At 36.6% G+C, this 22,518-nt stretch overlaps 1 protein-coding gene across 1 annotated transcript; it reads right to left on the reverse strand.

Moving 5' to 3' along the window:
* Nucleotides 1-1,084: 1,084 nt before the first annotated feature.
* On the reverse strand, nucleotides 1,085-21,236 carry LOC140163252 (trypsin-1-like). The gene is made up of 7 exons (XM_072186649.1): nucleotides 21,179-21,236; nucleotides 19,740-19,837; nucleotides 18,070-18,173; nucleotides 17,062-17,175; nucleotides 12,966-13,129; nucleotides 8,326-8,468; nucleotides 1,085-1,290 (listed from the first exon to the last, which is right to left on the reverse strand). The coding sequence occupies exons 1-7, from the start codon at nucleotides 21,234-21,236 to the stop codon at nucleotides 1,126-1,128; spliced, it is 846 nt and encodes a 281-aa protein (XP_072042750.1). The 3' UTR covers nucleotides 1,085-1,125.
* Nucleotides 21,237-22,518: the final 1,282 nt, after the last annotated feature.

Here is a 22,518-nt window from a genome sequence, read left to right on the forward strand (position 1 = left end):
CCTTTATATAACCCGACATTTTAATGTTATTAAAACGTTTTTACCTAAACCAAAAGCCAAAATATAACTTATTTTAAATGTTTTTAAAACGGTTTTGTGTTTGCTGGGTATATACATCTAGCTCGTACAGTAATGGAGGCAATTTTAAGAAAATCAATTTTTATTTTTTTTTAACTTTCACCTCGGATAAAGAATTATCAAGTGATATCATGTCCGAGTTTAATGCAGAGAGCACTGCATGTTTTTCATGCCCTGATAAGTCGCCAGAACATCAATATGGTCAATGGCAGTAAGAGAAAGAAGATGCAAAAGTATTCATTATTTCAATCATACATACACAATTTTATTTCCACAATTAATATTTACAAATTATATTTCCTGACTTCATATTTCTTTATCACTATGATCAGCTTTGTCGTTATCGTCGTCCTTGACATCAACACCATTATCATCATCATCATCATCATCATCATCATCATCATCATCATCATCATCATCATCATCATCATCATCATTATCATCATTGTCATCCCCATCAATATAATATTGATATCATTATAATTATTACTCGTAACTGCGAGGAAAGTTGATTTTTCAGACTTTCGGTGTCCTCATTCAGCAGATATCAGATTATCGTCAAACGATTGAATCAGCCAATTAGAACCCCACTTCCGTGTTTACGCTGTGAGCGCGCTCTCAAAATGTAAACCACTGCCGTTCATCTCTGCCAGAATTGGTAAACTTACACATGTTTTTATGGAGTCTCCCAAATGTGCAAACTAACATTATCATTATCATTATAATTTATTATAGATGTTATTAGTGGTGGTGTTGTTGTTGTTGTTGTTGTTGTTGTTGTTGTTGTTGTTGTTGTTGTTGTTGTTGTTATTATTATTATTATTATTTCAATGACTTTTACGATCGTCCGGTTGAGTAAATCACTGAATGGGTCTTTAATGGCAATGACGGATGTTCAAAATTGAAATTACCCCCACTCATTTGGTAAATGTAATTATGAGTAAAATGCTCTGATAGTTATTCTCAAAATTGTAGGTGCTAGTATTTAGCACCTAACTTTACCTAATGTATTATAACTTTTGATATTTTAGACAATGTATAATCAGATTAATTATTATTAATGATGTTATCAATCCAAGCCCGGAAGTACGCTGTTCGGGTGTAGACTCCTGGGTTCCTTGGATCGGCACATCCATAGCCCCAGCTAGTGATTCCGTGAACATAGTAGTTTCCATCGGCTTCCTTGCATACCAAGGGACCACCGCTGTCACCCTGTATTTTATACGAAAACAATAATGACCAAAACCTTTTATTTTGTAAGTAAATTTTGCAATGATATCACAGGGTGAAATCCCCAAATCGAACATAGGCCTATGATATTTCTGACCTGAGATTTTATATAAATAAAAATGGAGCAGTGGTTCAATACGGTTAGGACCGTTTGACTCTAGATCACGAGGTTGTGTGTACGAAGGTCTGCATCCACTAGTCCTAGTTGCTAATCCGAAAAGTTTGCTAGTACCCTAATCCTAATTCTAATCCTAAGTCTTACCGTAAACCTTAACCTTAGGCCAAGAAAAAAATGTTTGCTTGCCCTCCAGTGGGATTTTTGAGGTGGGTCGGTTGGTCGGTCGGTAAAATATTTTATTATTATTATTATTATTATTATTATTATTAATATTATTATTGACTCACTACTGTATAGGCCTGTTAGACCAATCAAATTAAGGAAAATCAGGGCTTAACCCACCACTAATTGCAATAGAAACCAGTTATTCATCATTCATTTCAGAAAAGTATTATTATAGAAAATATCAAAAGTCCCCAAAATTCAAGTAGTGGAACAGTGCCTGGTTCTGGTTCTGGTTTGGTACTGCCTAACGCCCCTGAAAGGGGTCAAACAAGCAGAATTTGCATAAATCCAAAATGGCTGCTTATGTAGAGGATGAAGTTTCAAAGTTGGTCCAAATCTTGTTAAACCATACCAATGTCTTGCTCGCATCATAAGGATACAGAAAAAGTATAGTTTGACCGGTCTCCGATTATACAGTTCTTGAGTTATACAGGCTGAGTCAAAAAGAAGTAAACTCATGTTTGAGGGGCTGTAACTCGAGATCTTTAGGGAATATACTAAAAATGAAAATACCACTGGAAAGAGCAAATTCTACACGTCTAAATTAAAAAAAGAATTGTTGCAATTGCTCACAGCAAACTAAAGTTATACTCATTTGAATACAACCAACCATTTTTGTAACTGCACACGGTTTCACTTCCCAAGTAGGGGCCTACCTATTATATTGATTGGTAAGGCGCGATATTCAAATACAAATAAAGTTCTGTGGCAGGTGTGGTTTTGATCAATAATTCGTACATGTTAAAGGGCTCTTTTGATATGAATTTTACATCATTGCACTACATTAGAATAAAACGGGCCAAATGACAACATGGCACCACAATTTACCGCACGGGAGCGCACGTTTCTGTCGACGAAGTATCATGAAACTAAGAGTACCACTAAAGTTCAGCGTCTTTTTCGTCTCCAATTTCCTACAGCTAACCGGGTTTCATGTAAGGGCATATGGAAAAGTAGTCTCTTTTGCTCAAATAAAAGGGGTCCCACAGTTAAGCAATGGGAGAAAATTGTCTTTTTTCTCTTTCAACTTCAATTATTATGAAGGGAAAGTCTTTAATTTTTTGGCTCACTCTTAATTGTCTCAAGTATATATTAAACTTGACTTTCCCCGATTTTCAAGGAAATCTGATGAAAGACCTCGTCGTACAGGAGGACTAAACACAGCAAGGTATTCCCAAAATCTCACTCGATTTACAGCGAAATACACTGACATGCACCCCGTGTCATTAAAGTAGCGTGCTATAGACGGCCCTCAGTTGATAATAGAAAGTCCGATTGACTTGGCTTAAACGGTATTTCCTAGAAATACTTTGCCAGATTCTACCCTCTAAAAAGGAATCTGATAGGTTACAAAGTGCCGTCGTACTGTAGGAAAAACCATACCCTCTTCCGTACAGCCCTGTTTAGTGTGTTGTGTGGTAATGTATGCATTGTGCATTGACCTCGAACGCCTCTGTACACACAGCGTGCACACACTGGAGTCGAGTATAATTTATTTAAAGAGACTTTCATAGGAAAACTTTTCCATATGCGGGAGCAGTATATAAGAATGTGAACAAGCTGAATGTGCATGGGACACAAAGGAACAGACAACCGGAAGCTTCAGGCAGACCACGAACTGCTAGATCACATTGAACATTGCTAGAGTTAGATATGCGTTACAGCAAGACCAAAGATCAGCTCAATCATTTACCTAACATTCCCCAATCAAGCTTCTGCATGATCGTTCGTAAAGACTTGAATTGGTATCCCTACAAACTATAGTACCGTCATGGACTTTGTTCAATATTAATTAAAAGCAAAAGTTTTCTTTTCAACAATAAATCCTGTTCGCACTTTGCTGATTCATCGAAATTGAAATGGACTAGGCGGTTACCCGTATTTGGCGGTTCTCGGCTGTCGCGATTTCCTGGCTGATGGTGACTGTACTCACCAAGTTTTATGCCCATAGGACAGTTTTTACTAATTTGACCTCAGATGACCCCTTGTGACCTCGAAATGACCTTCCAAAATTTGGCTCTAAATGTTGACTGTACCCACCACGTTTCATGCCCATGACAGTTTTTAGTAATTTGACCTTGGATGACCCCAAAATGACCTTCCAAAAATTTGACTATAAAAGTTGACTGTACTCACCAAGTTTCATGCCCATACGATAGTTTTTACTAATTTGACCTCATATGACCCCTGGATGACCTCGGGTGATCTTGGCTCACTAACTGAAACAAACTTGTTCTGTCTGAGGTCCAGGTGCACCCATCCACCAAGTTTGAGGAACGTGCGACCGCTAGTCTCCGAGCAAATAGGCGAAAAACAGTTTTACTAATTTGACCTCAGATGACCCCTGGGTGACCTTGACCCAAAAAACAATGCAAACTTGTTCTGTCCTAGGTCAAGATGCACCTACCCACCAAGTTTCATGCCCATATGTCAGTTTTTACTAATTTGACCCCTAGATGACCTCTGGTGACCTTGACCCACTAACCAATACAAACTTGTTCTGTCCCGGGTCAAGACGCACCCACCCGTCAAGTTTGAGGAACGTGCAACCCACAGTCTCCGAGAAAAACAGTTTTACTAATTTGACCCCTGGATGACCTTGGATGACCTTGACCCACCAACCAATACAAACTTGTTCTGCCTGGCGTCATGATACACCCACCCACCAAGTTTGAGGAACGTGCGACCCCCAGTCTCCGAGAAAAGAGGCGGACAGACAAACAGACACACAAACACACAAACAGACAGATTCTGGTGAATTATAGTAGGACTAGGCGGTTACCCGTATTTGGCGGTTCTCGGCTGTCGCGATTTCCTGGCTGATGGTGACTGTACTCACCAAGTTTTATGCCCATAGGACAGTTTTTACTAATTTGACCTCAGATGACCCCTTGTGACCTCGAAATGACCTTCCAAAATTTGGCTCTAAATGTTGACTGTACCCACCACGTTTCATGCCCATGACAGTATTTAGTAATTTGACCTTGGATGACCCCAAAATGACCTTCCAAAAATTTGACTATAAAAGTTGACTGTACTCACCAAGTTTCATGCCCATACGATAGTTTTTACTAATTTGACCTCATATGACCCCTGGATGACCTCGGGTGATCTTGGCTCACTAACTGAAACAAACTTGTTCTGTCTGAGGTCCAGGTGCACCCATCCACCAAGTTTGAGGAACGTGCGACCGCTAGTCTCCGAGCAAATAGGCGAAAAACAGTTTTTACTAATTTGACCTCAGATGACCCCTGGGTGACCTTGACCCAAAAAACAATGCAAACTTGTTCTGTCCTAGGTCAAGATGCACCTACCCACCAAGTTTCATGCCCATATGTCAGTTTTTACTAATTTGCCCCTAGATGACCTCTGGTGACCTTGACCCACTAACCAATACAAACTTGTTCTGTCCCGGGTCAAGACGCACCCACCCGTCAAGTTTGAGGAACGTGCAACCCACAGTCTCCGAGAAAAACAGTTTTTACTAATTTGACCCCTGGATGACCTTGGGTGACCTTGACCCACCAACCAATACAAACTTGTTCTGCCTGGCGTCATGATACACCCACCCACCAAGTTTGAGGAACGTGCGACCCCCAGTCTCCGAGAAAAGAGGCGGACAGACAAACAGACACACAAACACACAAACAGACAGATTCTGGTTAATTATAGTAGGATGAAAATCAATTAACCGTGTGCAGCTGCAAAAATGGGTGGTTGTATTCAAATGAGTATAACTTTAGTTTGCTGTGAGCAATTGCAACAATTCTTTTTTTATTTAGACATGTAGAATTTGCTCTTTCCAGTGGTATTTTTATTTTTAGCAGATTCCTTGCAGATCTTGATTTACAGCCCCTCAAACATGAGTTTACTTCTTTTTGACTCAGCCTGTAGGTAAAAAGGTCAAAAGTCAAATTTTGGGTCCACAGTCGTTTACAATGGAAATATGCTCCAATTTTAATTCAACTGGTCTCAAATTGTTCCTTTGGCAAAAATAAATCAAAATGAGAAAAGTTGTTGGATGTTTTGTTACATAGGTAAAATCACAAAATAGGTCAAGGTCAGTACGGCTCTATGGAATTTGATCTTCTTTGCCATGTCACCAGGGTAACAAGCAACTTGAGATATGGCAAACTATTCTTATTATCATGCTTTTGCAAGCGGAACAATATGAGACCATTTTAAAAAAATCAAAATCAGGGAATTTTTCATTTTCCCTCTGTAGAGTCCCAATTTTGACATTTGACCTTTTCCCCTATAAGACAAGAAATGTACATCGGAGCTATGTCAAACTATACTTTTTCTGAATCCTTTTAACAAGAGAAATACATTGGTATGTTTTAAGCAAGATTTGACCAAATTTGAAATTCCATCCCCTGCATAAGCGGCCATTTTGGATTTATGCAAATTAGGCACTGCTCCACTAATTGGATTTTTGGGGACTTTTCATATGTTTTTGTGTTAGCTTTTGGGAGATGGATGCATGCAAGATTGATTCTGTTGCAATTAGTGATGGGTGATTTTGATTGGCCTAAGTAGGCAATGAAGATTGGTCATGTGGAAAGATACATACTTCACTTCAGACCTTCAATACGCAAGATACACCATAGAAATGGATTCAATTAGAACGACTACACAGTTATAGGCCTGAAATTTAGACACAGAAAAAGTAATAAAACCCCATTAAAAGTATTAACTAAAAACTAAAAAAAAGTTTTTGGTTTTGGTCTTATCATAACCTTTCGATCACAAGCGAATCTTTTTGGAACATTGAACCTGAAGTTTCGTACTAGCGAATCGGGTTTTTTCGGACTATTGAACCTTCGAGCAAGAGCCTTCGCCTGCTCACTGGCACGAACCCGTTGTGGCCAGTAGTATTGGTAAGATAGCATAATATATTAAGAGAAAAGGTGAAAAAGTAAGCGGCTGTGCAATAATTACGAACTTTCAAATGACGTGCCCAAAATTGCTCCCCTTGGCCTGCCAGCAAACCTTTGACCCCCCCCCCCTTTTTTTGCACATGTTAAAATGTTGGGGCATGTTATTTAAAAAGTGCCCAACATAGGGTGCCAAAAACTGTTTTTGCTCCACCCCCACCCCGGCCTGCCAAAAATTGCTTGCAACACCCCCTCTCTTTGTCTTCCAAAAATCTTTGCCCCCCCCCAATTTGTTACCCTCTCACCGGGGTTCATAATTATTGCAGAGCCCCTTAGGAAGAGTCCTTGATCAAGGCTATTGATATCCTAACCGCACTCGGAAAGCTACTCGCAATGCGTATAGTATTTTAATTATAGGTGTTGGACTCGGTCGATACAGGTTGAAATCAACAAACATCTAATACCTCTATACTTTAAAATTGACTTCCTCCATCAAATAAAGAAACTTTCAAAAAAAATTCCAGAAATATCTGATAAAAGTATAACGCTTGCCAACATAATCGTACCTTAATGTCGGCGAAATTGGCCCATTCTTAAGATACTTTCGATTTTGAACCCGGCAAGGTTAATTGGAAAGTTGATCATATTTTGTCAAAACTGCCATTTAACATTTTCACTTTCTGCTACTAAATTGGCGGTGTCACGGTCGCAACCCGTCACACCTTTAGCGTAATGATAAAAGCTGTTATATTAGGCCTATTCGGCTATGTCCTTCAGCGGTGTCCGACTGTTCTTCCTGATTAGGCCTATCGCGTAAAAAAGAACTAGGTCACGCGTACGCGCCTTGAGCGGAGAATGAAGTGCCGATGTGATGATTACGTGATTCAATTAGCCAATCAGAACCCTACTTCCGTGTTCACGCTATAGATGAGTTGACCTTAATGTTAATCAACAAAGGCAAGGGACTGGTATATCGATATGCTTGAGCGAATTAGCATTTACCGTTTTGTTTTTATGACACATTTTATAGCGCTACCCAATTTTAATGTTTGTCCAAGAGACATCTAAAATTTGAATGTCATCCCACTCTGTGTAAGGTAGAATAAATTTTTGACCCTAAATAGGCCTATAGACGAATCCAATTTCACGCATTCCTGCACCTCAATGGCAGCCATAGCTGGGTCCCCCTTAGGTCTATCCCACCTAAAATGTGAAATGATGTGGCATTGGCGGGAATATTGAACTGCATACCATCACCCGTGTTACACGTAGACAAAAGAATGATTAAAGTTTACAACACAATACAATTCAACATCGATTTTAAGCGGATTTAATCCACCCAATTGGGTAGTAACAACACCAGTTTTGTGCAGACGGGACCCAGTAATGGCCGACTGAATTCCGACCATCACTTGGCTCGTTGGATTCGTCTATAATCATTTTAAACCACAATTTGGGTCAAATTTTTCACTAGATCACCGGGGTCAAATTTGACCCTTCTATAGTTGGTGCATAATTGACAGTCGGCTGCGGGGTCATTTTTGACCCCGTATTTTTAAGTGTGCACAGAGCTTTCACATGCCCAAACCAGGTCCTTCATAACCATGACACTGACATAACTATAGGCTAGTCAGAAAACAAAATAAGTCCTCAAAAGGGACATGTACTGATGACCTATCTGATATATTCTCTGATCTTTCCTATGTGTCTTTTTAGCTCAGTTCATGATCATTTGTGTCCGAATGGTCCAGGCTCAAATCCTGGGATCAGGTTTATTATTATTATTTTTTTACATACCTGACATGTGTCAACACCCCCGTCAGCGTATCCGGCACAGAACATCTCGTCAAATACCTCTCCGTTATACCACGTTCGTTGATTGCATGTCTCAGTGGGGATGTAGGGGACTTGAACTTGCTGCAAATAGTCTGGCACATTGTCTAGAATAACAGGCAGAAAAGACAATAAATTTATCCTTAATTAAAATATCGATAAAGGACACTGCGTGCTATTCTTGGTATGCAGTATTGTATGTACCATCTCGAGACCTGGTTTTGCAGGTCTCAGTCTCGATCTCGGTCTCGGATGTCAAGGTCTCGTTCTCGGTCTCGGACCCAAAAAGTCTCGGTCTCGAACGTTTTTAAGTTCGAGACCTGTCGAGACCTGAAGAAAAAAATATGATTGTCTGTTGTTGTTCATTACAAATTCTTACCCTAAATTTCAATAAGTGTTGCAATTGAAAATCGTTCATATATGTAAATAATCGAAATACGCGCCAAACTTGAAGTGTGGAGTACTGCCAATCTTAATATTTAAAAATAAATAAATACCCCTTTACATTTGTACGCAAGTTTTAAAACAATATCACAAGAGCAGTGACCCTCTGGATGCTGGAGTCATGAGATGAATGAGTAGTCCGGCTTCCAGTGGGTATGACGTTGTTTTGGTGTCCATAGTTTTTTTTGATAGATATTGCTTCTCCAGACCACCAACTTCAAAAATAAGTTTGCTGGACCTCCGTTAGCATTAGGCATTTTGAGATGTGGTAGGTCAAAGTTCACACAGAGGTCAAAATTCAAACTGCTCAAATGCTGTTGAAAAGTTCTCCAAATTATTCCTCTTGTCTTGGCGATCCAGAAAAAGTATACTTTTACCTATATGTGCCATTCTCTTCTGGAGTTATAAACAAACAGGTCAAAGGTCACCATTTGACCTCTACAGTGGTCAAAACCTGAAAAATACTCTGATTTTTATGAAAATAGTCTCAAATTTTGCGTCTTCTATAATTTTTTTTAAAAGAATAGTTTGCCACAGCTAGGATGTTTCGTTACCATGGTATTATGGTGACAAAGGTCAATGCCCATTGAATTATTTAGACCCAGACCGTTTTTGCTATCTTACCATGGTTACCCATGTAAGGAAACATCATACAAAATACAAACTATTATTTTTCAGCATGAATTTTCTGTGATGAACAATTTGAGACTATTTTTGTGAAGATCGGAGCATTTTTCAGTTTTTGACCCATGTGGAGGTCAAATCGTGACCTTTGACCTTTTTGTTTTGAACTCCAGAAGGATACGTCACAGATAGGTAATAATTTGGAGAACTTTTAAACCGCTTTTGAGCAGTTTGAATTTTAACCTCTGTATGAACTTTGACCCGCCATACCTCAAAATGCCCAATGCTGACAGAAGTCAAGTAAACCTATTTTTAAAGCTGGTGGTCTTGAGAAGCAATATCCATCAAAAACAAAACTCAAGTTGATTCAAGTTGATAATCAATAGCATGGACAAAGTTTGCTTTATCTTTATAAATATAATGATTGTTTGTACTAGATTTGGGGTTTTGTGTCTCATATTTGAAAGAACCAATGTTTAATTACAATATTTTAAAACCACAAACCAAAACTGGGTGCTATGAAGTACAAGATTGGGCTACGAATATACATTTTACCAAGTTGGCAATAGGGATTTGCTTCATTTTGCATATCCATGACTTTCTTTATCATACTCAAAAACGGATTTTATTATGAGAAAGATATCTAGTGCACATAGTCTCTTTTACAGCCAGCCGCTTTCTGTCGTGTATGTTTGCGACTGAGCCAAATGCAAACTGGGCCTTGGGCAAAGAATCTGTTTTTGACTATAACAATATAAATATTAGCAATTTCCCGATGTTGGCACCCTACCAGCTAGCTATTGATAACATGATTAATTCAATTTACCGAAGATAAACGCTTATTTTGTAAATAAATAATACTCTCAAATTTTGCGTCTTCTATAATTTTTTTTAAAAGAATAGTTTGCCACAGCTAGGATGTTTCGTTACCATGGTATTATGGTGACAAAGGTCAATGCCCATTGAATTATTTAGACCCAGACCCGTTTTTGCTATCTTACCATGGTTACCCATGTAAGGAAACATCATACAAAATACAAACTATTATTTTTCAGCATGAATTTTCTGTGATGAACAATTTGAGACTATTTTGGTGAAGATCGGAGCATTTTTCAGTTTTTGACCCATGTGGAGGTCAAATCGTGACCTTTGACCTTTTTGTTTTGAACTCCAGAAGGATACGTCACAGATAGGTAATAATTTGGAGAACTTTTAAACAGCATTTGAGCAGTTTGAATTTTAACCTCTGTATGAACTTTGACCCGCCATACCTCAAAATGCCCAATGCTGACAGAAGTCAAGTAAACCTATTTTTAAAGCTGGTGGTCTTGAGAAGCAATATCCATCAAAAACAAAACTCAAGTTGATTCAAGTTGATAATCAATAGCATGGACAAAGTTTGCTTTATCTTTATAAATATAATGATTGTTTGTACTAGATTTGGGGTTTTGTGTCTCATATTTGAAAGAACCAATGTTTAATTACAATATTTTAAAACCACAAACCAAAACTGGGTGCTATGAAGTACAAGATTGGGCTACGAATATACATTTTACCAAGTTGGCAATAGGGATTTGCTTCATTTTGCATATCCATGACTTTCTTTATCATACTCAAAAACGGATTTTATTATGAGAAAGTTATCTAGTGCACATAGTCTCTTTTACAGCCAGCCGCTTTCTGTCGTGTATGTTTGCGACTGAGCCAAATGCAAACTGGGCCTTGGGCAAAGAATCTGTTTTTGACTATAACAATATAAATATTAGCAATTTCCCGATGTTGGCACCCTACCAGCTAGCTATTGATAACATGATTAATTCAATTTACCGAAGATAAACGCTTATTTTGTAAATAAATAATACTCTGTGATTATTTATGAAACTAAAGGAAATGCTATATCAAACATACATTTTGTCTTGTCAACGATGAAAATCCATTCACAAATAAAGTTTTTATGACCTATAATTATTTGATATTAATTGCACAATTGCTCTATGAAAAATAGATAAAATTGTACCCCTGCTGCTGATCCCTACTTATAAGCTGTCATCAAAGGCTAATTAAAACAATAATCATCAAGCTAGGTGCATGGGCCTTACTGCATGCACCATGTGTGGGTTGGGAGTTACACTAGTCAAGGAGGGGGATACCAGTAATTGGGCTAGATTGAGTGGCTTTACGGTTTTATCCCCTTTTGGTAGAGCAACTGGACAGTTTGTAGTCCTAGCAATATAATCAATACATTCAGAAAATAAATATTGGATTGAGTAATCAGTCTTTTAGATTATAATGCGCTTGCAACTATCAGTAAGGTATACATTGCGAATAAATACTTAAGTATATTTAAAAAAAAATGCCATGCTTTTAAGGGATTGCAGGAGCCATATTATTTCAGTTTTTGTCATTTAATTAAAAAACTGTAGTCTACTAAATATTGGTAAATGGTAAGACAGAAAAAAAGAATGGGTGTAAGCGCGAAAATGGTGAAGGTCCGGTCAAGGTCATCTGAGGTGAATTGAGTATAAATTGTCAGATTGTGGATCAGAATTCTGCGCCAAAATTGTTTAAGTTCATTTGAGGTCGACTAAGTATATATTGTTGGATTATCAGAATGTTCAAAGTGTCCAGCGCATTTGATGTCAACTGAGCATTGATAGTAGGATTGTCATAAAACGTGGTGCATGTATTAATTACAAGTAAGCGTCAAAACCATCAAGGTCATATCAAGGTTGTTATGATCACCCTTGAGCAGCAAACAGTGGCGGCGCTACGGGGAGGGGCATTCCCCGCCAATATTCTTCTTCCCCCTCCACATTCAAAGAAAAAAACCTTTTCCTTTATTTATTAGTGTTTTCATTTTTATAATTCCTAATATTTTACAGTGAGAAAATTGTCAAAAATCTGGAATTTTTAAAAATCCTTAATTTTTAACAGTGAGAATATTGTCATAATTCTGTAATTTTTTTAATAAAATTCCTCAAATTTGACAGTGAAAACATTGTCACAATTCTGGAAGTGAGGATATTGTCAGAATTCTGGAATTTTGATAGAAATAGATAAAGAAGAAAGAAAGAAATGAAAAGGGCCCATCATTTTTGTCACTTATTTTGATAGTTTGCTTTTTTATAAATTGTTCCCAATGTTTGACTTTTTTTGAAAATTTCAAAATCGGTAGCAAGAAATAGCGGGAATAAAGTTTTTTGCGAACTTTTTATTATTAGAAGAACGTATCCTACATCATTTTACTACACGGTCTGACAACAGAGACCAATCTGCGTCCTTCTATACACAAACCACAAGATTTTGGCAGCGCCCTCTGTCGAAATTCTAGAAGTACGTGTCAGGTTTTTGATGCAGAAAAATTCCAGAATTTCGACAATTCCAAGATTCTGATGCAGTAGTTCTGACAAAGATGACCATTATGAATAAGATTAGAACATGATGACGACAAAATGAGTGAATAAAAATGAGGAAATAAAAAGTAATACACTTCATTTTCATTTTGCCGAAGCATGCCAACAGATATATCAGCTTACTAGGATCTTCTGTATCTCCCCATCCGGTAATAATGGAATCTGTTGTACAGGCACTTTGAACAGGAGCAGAAGGTAAACAAGCTGGCGAAATGTGGTCATTGAAAGTCACTGGACTAGCTAACTTAAGCAGGGCAATGTCATTAGCCAGTGTGTTATCATTGTATCTAGAAGAAAAGAAAAGGTGAGTAAACATAAAATGATAACGAAATGAATAAAATAAAAATAACTGTAACGAATGAATGAATGAATATTGATAATAAATAGATGAATTACTCGTAACAAATCACAAAAACAAACGATCTAGAGCTAATTTGCGGCGGACATATTGTAGCTAAAAACTGAAGGGAGGGGGCGATAGCAGGATTTTTTCATCAAAATCAAAATACTAAATAATTTGGCTTTTATTTGAATCAAATCCGACATTTGATTTCGACGTAATTAGAGGGATGGCACAGGTGACGCAAATTGAATGTTAATTTTATAATATGTTTATTGCATCTGAAGAGTGCTAAAAATTAGTATAAATATTATTGTTGACAGAAAAAGGTTTTTTTTATAATATTCAACATACATAATTGCTGCCAAATTAGCATATTCTGTGATCTGAACTGCGCTTTTCGGGTCCTCTCGCTATTCCGAAGGTCCACCATTCCGAAGATTCGCTATTCCGAAGGTTCGCTTTTCCGAACGTGTAATTTTACCATTCGCTATTCCGAATGTAATTAAAGGTTCGCTATTCCGAATGTAATTAAAGGTTCGCTATTCCGAAAAAACGGTTCTCTATTCCGAAGGTTCCCAAAACACAAACAGGTTCTCTATTCCGAAAACAGAAAGGTTCTCTATTCCGAATATGAAAAAATGTTCTCTCTTCCGAATATTCAAATATGGGTTCTCTATTCCGAAAACGAATAAAGGTTCTTTATTCCGGAGCAAGTCACCATGTTCTCATATGTGATATGACTCCGAATATGAAAAAAGGTTCTCTATTCCGAATATGTTATATGCAGTGGAATTCTTAACATCATGGCTAACCGAAAAACTTTATTTACTTTTGCTATCAAAAATACTAAGTCCAGATGAACAGATTTAATATTCATTTTATTATGTTTATTTACTTGGTTTCTTTTAGGGCCTCGTCCGTCATCAAACACATCATTCTGTCAAGGCTAGCGCTAAAACTACAAAGGCCCCCAGAGCCCATATGTGGTACACTAACGGGCCCTACCCCGTAGATTTATCCTTTGCTCATCTTGGCCCCAGAGGTCAAAGGTCACGGACCCCAGATTTCAGAATGGAAAACCCTTTTTTCATATTCGGAATAGAGAACCTTTTTTCATTTTCGGAGTAGAGAACACGGTGGCTTATATCGGAATAAAGAACCTTTCGTTTTCGGAATAGAGAACCCATTTTTTCATATTCGGAATAGAGAACCCTTTTTCATATTCGGAATAGAGAACCTTTTCTGTTTTCGGAATAGAGAACCTTCGTAATAGAGAACCTTTTTAATTTTCGGAATAGCGAACCTTCGGAATAGCGAACCTTCGGAATAGCGAAGCTCGCCAGCCTTTTCTACATAATGGTAATTTTGCGTGCACGTTGATGCCTTCCGCATCATCCAATTTGAGCTCTGTCAGATTGTTGGTCGAAGCAGCTGATATATCGATTTTCAATATGTAAATCAATATTGAAAAATAACACTTTGATGTTTTGCAAAAGTTCATTCGAAATCATACACTTTGAAAACTTGCTTGATTTATTGTTCCTAATGAGTTATGTATGTTTTACACACTCGCTATAAAATGATTAAATGCAATTTTTGCTAAAGCTCACTACCATACGCAAGATGATGAGCTACAAAATGGCTACAGTTTAAAATAGTTGCTAACTAAACAAACAAAAAATAAAGAAGGGAATGTTGACATGAATGAAAATTCCTATTTTGGCGTATATAGTGTATGCTATAACCAAATGGAACCGGAACAGTATAACAATTGAAATGGCAACCATATTGGATATCCATTAGTCAGTCATAAGAACAAGCTGTATCGTAAATTCAAATCTTCTCCAACAGATGCCAATAAGCGTTTACTAGTAAATTATAGAAATACTCTTACCAGTCTGATTCGTAATTCTAAAAAATGTATTATTGTAATCTACTTAGTGAACACATGCACGATCTCAAACAAACCTGGAAAATTTTAAATAATCTTTTAGGAAGGAAGCGTAAGCAACCGTTTCCAGATTGTTTTAATATAAATAACATTCCAACAACTGATCCTAAAATGATTGCCAATGGTTTTAATGATTTCTTCACCAACATTGGTCCTAAGTTAGCTAAAAATATTCCTTCTACACACGTTCCTTTTGATCAATTTTTGAATAAAATTCCTTCTCCACAGAATTCAATTTTTCTCACACCAACGGACACAAATGAAGTTATCAAAATCTGTGCTTCTCTTAGATCTGGTGCTAGTCCTGGCTATGATGAAATTAGAGCTGATATATTGTAAAATCTGTTAAACATCTGATTGCTTCTCCGTTGGTTCACATATTTAATTTGTCTATTTCTACTGAGCTTAAGCACGCTCAAGTTGTTCCTATTTTTAATGCTGGCGACTACATCCAATTTATGTAACAATTATCGCCCAATTTCAATCCTTCCTGTGTTTTCAAAAATATTTGAGCGTATTATTCATACTTTATTACTTTATAATTTTCTTACATTCTATTCATTACTTCAATTGGGTTTTAGAACAAATTATTCATCCTACATGGCTATTTTAGAGGCATACAATATGATCGTTTCTCATCTTGATAAGGGTCATCATACATTGGGTATATTCCTGGACCTCTCCAAGGCTTTCGATACGATCAATCATGATATTCTCATTGAGAAACTTCGCCATTATGGAGTACGTGGAAAGGCCTTGGAGTGGTTCATGAGTTACCTTACAAACAGAAAACAATATGTTGTGTTCAATAATTGTAAATCTCATTTAAGTACTGTTCATTGCGGTGTTCCCCAAGGTTCTGTATTGGGTCCCCATCTTTTGATTATTTTCCTTAATGATATTGTATATTCTTCGAAAGATTTGTCTTTTTTTTATTTATGCAGATGATACAAATGCTATTATGTCCAACCCGAACCTTGATGAACTTATTTGTTCTGTTAATAATGAATTAATTATCAGGTTATGTACCAACTCTGCATGGCTGGCCCACACATCACCTTTATTTTCTCAGCTAAATACCTTGAATATTTTTGATATTCATAAACTTATCAAAGCTTTATTTATGTACGTATAATTTCAGTATTAACAACATGCCTTGTAATTTTGCCAATTATTTTGTTAAAAATATGGCCATCCACAATTATTCCACTCGTTCATCGAGTTTGTTTCGTCCTGCAATATTCAAATATGATTTGGCCAGAAATACCATTAGAAGGCAAGGTCCATTGCTGTGGAATTCCATCCCCGATGATATCAAAATTAGTTTATGAATGGTCTTTTGATAAAGATAGTTAGGCCAAATATTATTGGCCAAATATTATTTTGCTTTGTTTATAATTGAGGAGACACTAAACATCGAAACTAACTGGAGTACAAACTTCATATTTGGTGTGGAGAAATCATGATACATGGACATGAACAAAATCAACACTTCATATCATTTTGACCTATCCATTTCATTTTTACATGTCAGTTTCCCTTTTTTAAAAATGATGTATGCGTCATAAAATTATATTATGAAGCGGATGTTCGGATCACAAAATATCAATCAGAACGCTTTTCTGTGACCTATGGTTTTTGCACAAGTTTATATTACAGATCATATTATTGATATACAAGGCTTCTTTAATTATAAGCTAAGTTTTAGAAGAATTCAGAGGTATTTTCATAATAAATAAATAAATAAATCAATCAATAAATAAATCAATAAATAAATAAATAAATAAATAAATAAATAAATAAATAAATAAATAAATAAATAAATAAATAAATGAATAAATAAAAAATATATAAATAAATAAATAAAACAATAAAAAAAAAAAAATAATAATAAAAAAAAATAAATAAATAAATAGATAACATACCCCTCATGCATAAAAAGCTTGCTCACTATATGTAGTTCGCCTACATCTTCATCCCCATCACCATCGGCGTGGTGGAACCCGAGTCCGATGCGGTATTTTTCTGGAAGGTCACGCCTGTGGAGAAAAACGTTATAATAACAAGGTATTCTATACGTTAAAACCTTAATGTACGATTTCCTTCAAATTTTAAATGTGTTATCATAATTTTATACTCAAAATGCTGAAATAATGCTAGTAATAATTAACGGAAGGGTTTCTGTCCATTTTGAGCTGAAAAGCTCTGAAATAACAAGGTAAAGTTAAAGAACCCCTGCTGGTTATTTTGACAGTTTAACACACAGCTCTATAAATGGAGGACATGTCATAATTCTTTGAAGTATGACTCTATGTCGAACTTTGCTCTTCTGACCTAGAAACACAACAAATTTGGCTGATTCCATTTGGATGGAAGTGGAGACATGTGTAAACATTACAAATATGCCAACAAATCAGGTTTGAAAAAAATTAACCAATTTCATATTATAAGATCTTACACTATAGCTTTAAAGGACATGTGACATGAGAGCACATCAGACATATCGAATTGCATTCTGCATACGAAGAATGTCCTTCTGATATCAGACAATTTGGATTTTTTGAAATTTGCAATATAGGCCTTGTACAAATTTTATGGCAAATGATAAACTTTATAAATCGAATGATATTTACTTAAAGTGTATGTAGCTGGGATTAAAAGCCGGAGAAAATAAGTCTTAGAACGAAATTACAACACATTGTCTATGGAGCAGTGTAATACACATAATCACGCATAACTCGCAAACGCAAAATCGGAATCAACTGAAATTTTGTGAATAAGCTTTTTTCGTGGATATCTACTGAAAATTGTCATAAAAAGAGGATGCTAGGATCACGAAATACTCCTTTAATACAGGGGTCAAATTTCAAAACCATCCAACTTTATATCAAAATTGACTCGTCTATCTCCTGGACTGAAAAGTAATCGCTTACTCTTTGGTGCCAAACCAACAATGACCGGCAGTTAGAATCCATTGGTTATTGATGAGCGTACCTCCACAAAATTGATAATACCCGGTTGGGTTCCACTTGGATTCCTGGAAACAAAGACAAACACAGCGGATGAAAAAGAAACTCTAGCAGACGCTATAGACGCATTCCTACACCTCAATGGCAGCCATAGCTGGGTTCCCCCTCAGGTCTATTCCACCTAAAATGTGAAATGATGTGGCCTTGGCGGGGATATTAAGCTGCATTCCATCACCCGTGTTACACGTAGAAAAAATAATGACGAGACAATTCAACATCGATTTTTATGCGGATTTAATAAACCCAATTGGACAGTAACAACACCAGTTTTGTGCATTATTATGTTTTGATGAATCCAAGTGTGTGAAAATATTGGATCCAACACATAATAATGATAAAATTGGATGCTTTTTGCCCAATATTTATTGGTCTCGCTATGAGTTTTAAAATATTGGACTCGACTACGTCTCGTCCAATATTTTAAAACTCATAGCTCGACCAATAAATATGGGCTCAATCGATCCAATTTTATATCAGACGGGACCCAGTAGGCCTAATAGCCGACTGAATTTTGACCATCACTTGACTCGTTGGATTCGTCTACATTGGTGTATAAATTCGGTGCGGTCAGAATTTGTCCGGAAACGTCTCACTATAAACGCTGGCCGTATCGAGAATGCACCGTACATCGACAGCCTTCTAAATAGATGAATATTGATGTACTCTATGTAGGATAAATTCAGTACGGCATTGAAGGAAGTGGTGATGAGTTGTGTACTTTGCTGACGTGACCTTAGCTTCCACCTACTCATGTCATTTTTTTTAATCTGCTGCAAAACATTCTAACATCATGACATGTCAAAACGTTTTGCAACAAATGTTTGCCAAAGAATATTTTACAATAGGCCTATACCCTCTTGATAGTATTTTTCAGAATGTTGCTGTAGTGATTCTTTTTTTTAATAAAACCAGCTCACGTAAATGTTATTTGACCGGTTTTAGCAACAATCAAAACACGTTATCACTCTTATTACTCAAACTGACGAAAAAATAAGAAAAATACTATATAGGCTACATTTAATAAAAGTTTGAAATTAAATTTACAATGCAAAATCACATGTGTAATTTTTGGAACCATTGCTATTATACCAAACATGTGCGAGTTCATCAACAAGAGAAACCAACAATTATTTTAGATTTTGCAATTCATCAAATTCCCCCGTGGTCTCCAAATTGATAACTAAGAATTCTACAGGTTCGGCATAACGATACATTGATCGATGTCGTTTGGGCCTTGTGCCTTAAAGGTAGATTGTAGCACGTGATGTTGTATTGTTTTCTATACCTACACTATGTCCTTTTACTTAAATTGCTCCAGCGGTTTGATTTTTATAAGTGAAAATGTGTATTTGAGTGACCCATACAACAGGACAGGACTTCCAGTGTGGCACACCACCATGTGTTTGTTTATATCGTCTAAACGAAACATATTTCAAGACTAAAATTGCACCCGTTACATGAAAAAAATATGACCTATAAAAATATCTGAAAACGAAATCCTTATTTTGATTGGGTAATAAGGTAAGGGGATAAGGCTGTCAATCGGGTCACCCACTTTTAAGACACCGACTTACCGCTCTTAGATTAGCTTGCCATGGCCAACTGCCTTTCACAGCCTCGGTACCACCAACGATATATGGCAAGACAGGTACAATACTTTGCTTACCGCAACCTGATAAAAAATAATAAGAAATTGAGTTTTGAAAGAAGTAGGGCTAGTAAAAAGCTACATCGAGAAGTTTTCATTTTCATGCCGAAATAATAGGGTTTTTCTTTTTAGCAAAAGAGATGCCATAGGGCACATGTTAATAAATCAATGTTTAATTGACGTTGAATCGACGATTGAAATAACGGTCGGATTTGAAAGTTTGCATTAACGTCAAACCGACGTCTAATCAAAGTTGTACCAACGTCAATAAACATGGTCGAAGTGAATCCCCATTTTTTCGTAATTTCCGAAATTTCGAATGTCCTTTGTTGTCGAGATCACTAAAAGCGTTCGCTATGAGCAAATAAATATTTATTGCAAAATGCTCCATTTAAGTAATCAAGTGCATCCAACATAACATACCAAATGTACAATAATGAATCTTTATCCTGTGTCTCTATCCCTGCAACCCTTACCATGACTGTAATTCTCCCAATCTAGTTATTTACAATCAATTTGATAACAGGTATTTTCTTGCTTGCTGTTTATAATGTTTTACAACACCCGATGCACTTTCATTTAATGACATAACATTTGAAAAATATTGTAAGGAACACTTGAGGTTTTGACTTTTAAAACGTACATTTTGTTCAAAAAATGTGCTTGGATAGGTTTTTTCAACAGATTTACCACATTCGCCTTGCTATAACATTGAATTGCGTTATCTGTTGACCTAATGAAAATGGTGCTTTTAGGGGAAAAGTGTTAGCTTTCGTTCGATATGAAAAATTTTCTGATTGGATGAAAGGAACACTTGATGGTTTTGACAAAAACCAATCACAGATGCCTATTTTCCACTTGATCTCACACCACTCTTATAATGCTGTGACTCAAGCGTGTAGTATAACACAGACTGCATAAAGACTAGATTCGCTGTGCTTGTAAACTTCTGTGTGCTCGGGTGTATCGAGGTGGAAACTGTGCGTAGATGCATTTATAAGAGAATCGTTTTCGTAGTCAAACCTTTTCATATGGGACGATTTTACAATATTGTAAAATCGTCCCGATGGCCTGTAACTAAGCAAAATGAATTAACCGCGTACCGGCAAATTGCACTATCTTTTAAAATAGGTGAAAATTAGATTTTTAAAGAAAATTTTGGCCAAAAAAACATACCAAAGGGAATGTGCTCATCGCAACTTTTTGACAATTTTTTTCCGTCGTTTCGAGCCACGAACTTGCCCTCTGTTCCCTCCACTCCCGTTTATACCGCATTGGTTACAATACATCCTCACTTAGTGATTTTATGTGACATCAGGTTTTCGATACATACTGTTGTCATTACATTTTCTTAACATTACTTACCGCTAATTTGTGCAGCAGCAGCAGCAACGAACAACGTCAAAACCAAGAGGACATTCATGATGCTTCGAGTTCAGAAAAGCGAATGAGTAACTCACAAGATTACAATTGTTCTTGTCCCAACTTTGAAGCCCCGGGGGGGGGGGCACTACTTGTTGGCAAGGCGGTACCATCCGCAAGTAAAAATGTGTGGTTTTTTTAGGGTTGCACAACTAAGTTGCCAATAGTCATATTCGCGATAGTCGCGACTTTCGACTATGACTTGGTGCAGTCAACCAATAACGACTATCTATTGTATCCTCAAAACATCGGTGAAGCTATTTGGAAAAAGCGAAAGGTATTTTTAATTGTGGAATTAAAGATAATTGAACATGTTTTATATCTTGAAGCATGCATGTAGATGAAGCAATAACATTTATTTGTTTAGGGGTTATGAGTGGTTTTTCTTGATGTTTATTAGAGAGTAATTAAGATGTACGTACTTAATGAGGCAGAACATCTGAATAATTAACAAGACATAATAATAAGCATGACCAACATTTTGTGGGGTGCTTTTTGAGAGTCCATGGGCATGATTACCCCTACACTTCCATAAGCAGTGTCCCCCGGGCTTTCATATATGACGTTAGTTTAATCATTATCATGTCAGATCTATGAGAACCTAAACATATGTTCCTAATTTGGGTTTAACTTTGAAGTTGATGAACCTACTTATCTGTTGCTTTAACTTATCTTTACATTGTTTACTGTCTTGTTTTAGTATCGTAATCAGCACCAAGTTTCAGCCGACAAAGTGCTTTTAAGTCACGCAATGCACACATGCTTATTCTTTTAAAAAACATACAAATTTAGCATTATATTATTTTATTAAAACACCACACTGCATTTAAATGTAGCTTTGTCTCAAATTAAAATAGTAACTTTGATCGTATTGTCCCACTAGTGTTTTCTTTTGCGGGCGGCGGGCTGGGCAGGTGATGATGGTATTTGGACGTCTTTCCTGGTTTTTTTGCTGTTGCGACAGAGCGTTTTCCGCTGCAAGAAAATTGACCGCAACCTCTAAAAGTTACGGGCAGCCCAGGGGCCACTCAAGTATGATAGTGTACGCATGTGTGACCAATTTTTTTTAAATACCCCCTAAACGAGTTTTACCCTACCAGCAAATTTAGCCCCTTAATAATAATAAGGAAATTTAATATAGAATGTACCCCCTAATGAGTTTTTGGCTAGTAAAAATATTATAAAAAAACGTACCCTTTTTGGACTCGTAATTACCAAAATTTTTAAAAAGATAAAAAGGTACCCTAAGCAAGTTGTTCAGTTTCAGAAAACTACCCTTATTC

The sequence above is a fragment of the Amphiura filiformis genome, chromosome 10, assembly GCF_039555335.1.
Source record: "Amphiura filiformis chromosome 10, Afil_fr2py, whole genome shotgun sequence".
Taxonomy (NCBI): domain Eukaryota; kingdom Metazoa; phylum Echinodermata; class Ophiuroidea; order Amphilepidida; family Amphiuridae; genus Amphiura; species Amphiura filiformis.

Bases quoted from the DNA above. Each gene is read 5' to 3' on its own strand.
- LOC140163252 (XM_072186649.1), bottom strand. From the start codon at position 21,236: ATGAATGTCCTCTTGGTTTTGACGTTGTTCGTTGCTGCTGCTGCTGCA. The intron at 19,838-21,178 runs GTAAGTAATGTT...ATTTTTTATCAG, and splicing joins TGCTGCTGCACAAATTAGCG to GTTGCGGTAAGCAAAGTATT. The intron at 18,174-19,739 runs GTAAGTCGGTGT...CTTTGTTTCCAG, and splicing joins GGCAAGCTAATCTAAGAGCG to GAATCCAAGTGGAACCCAAC.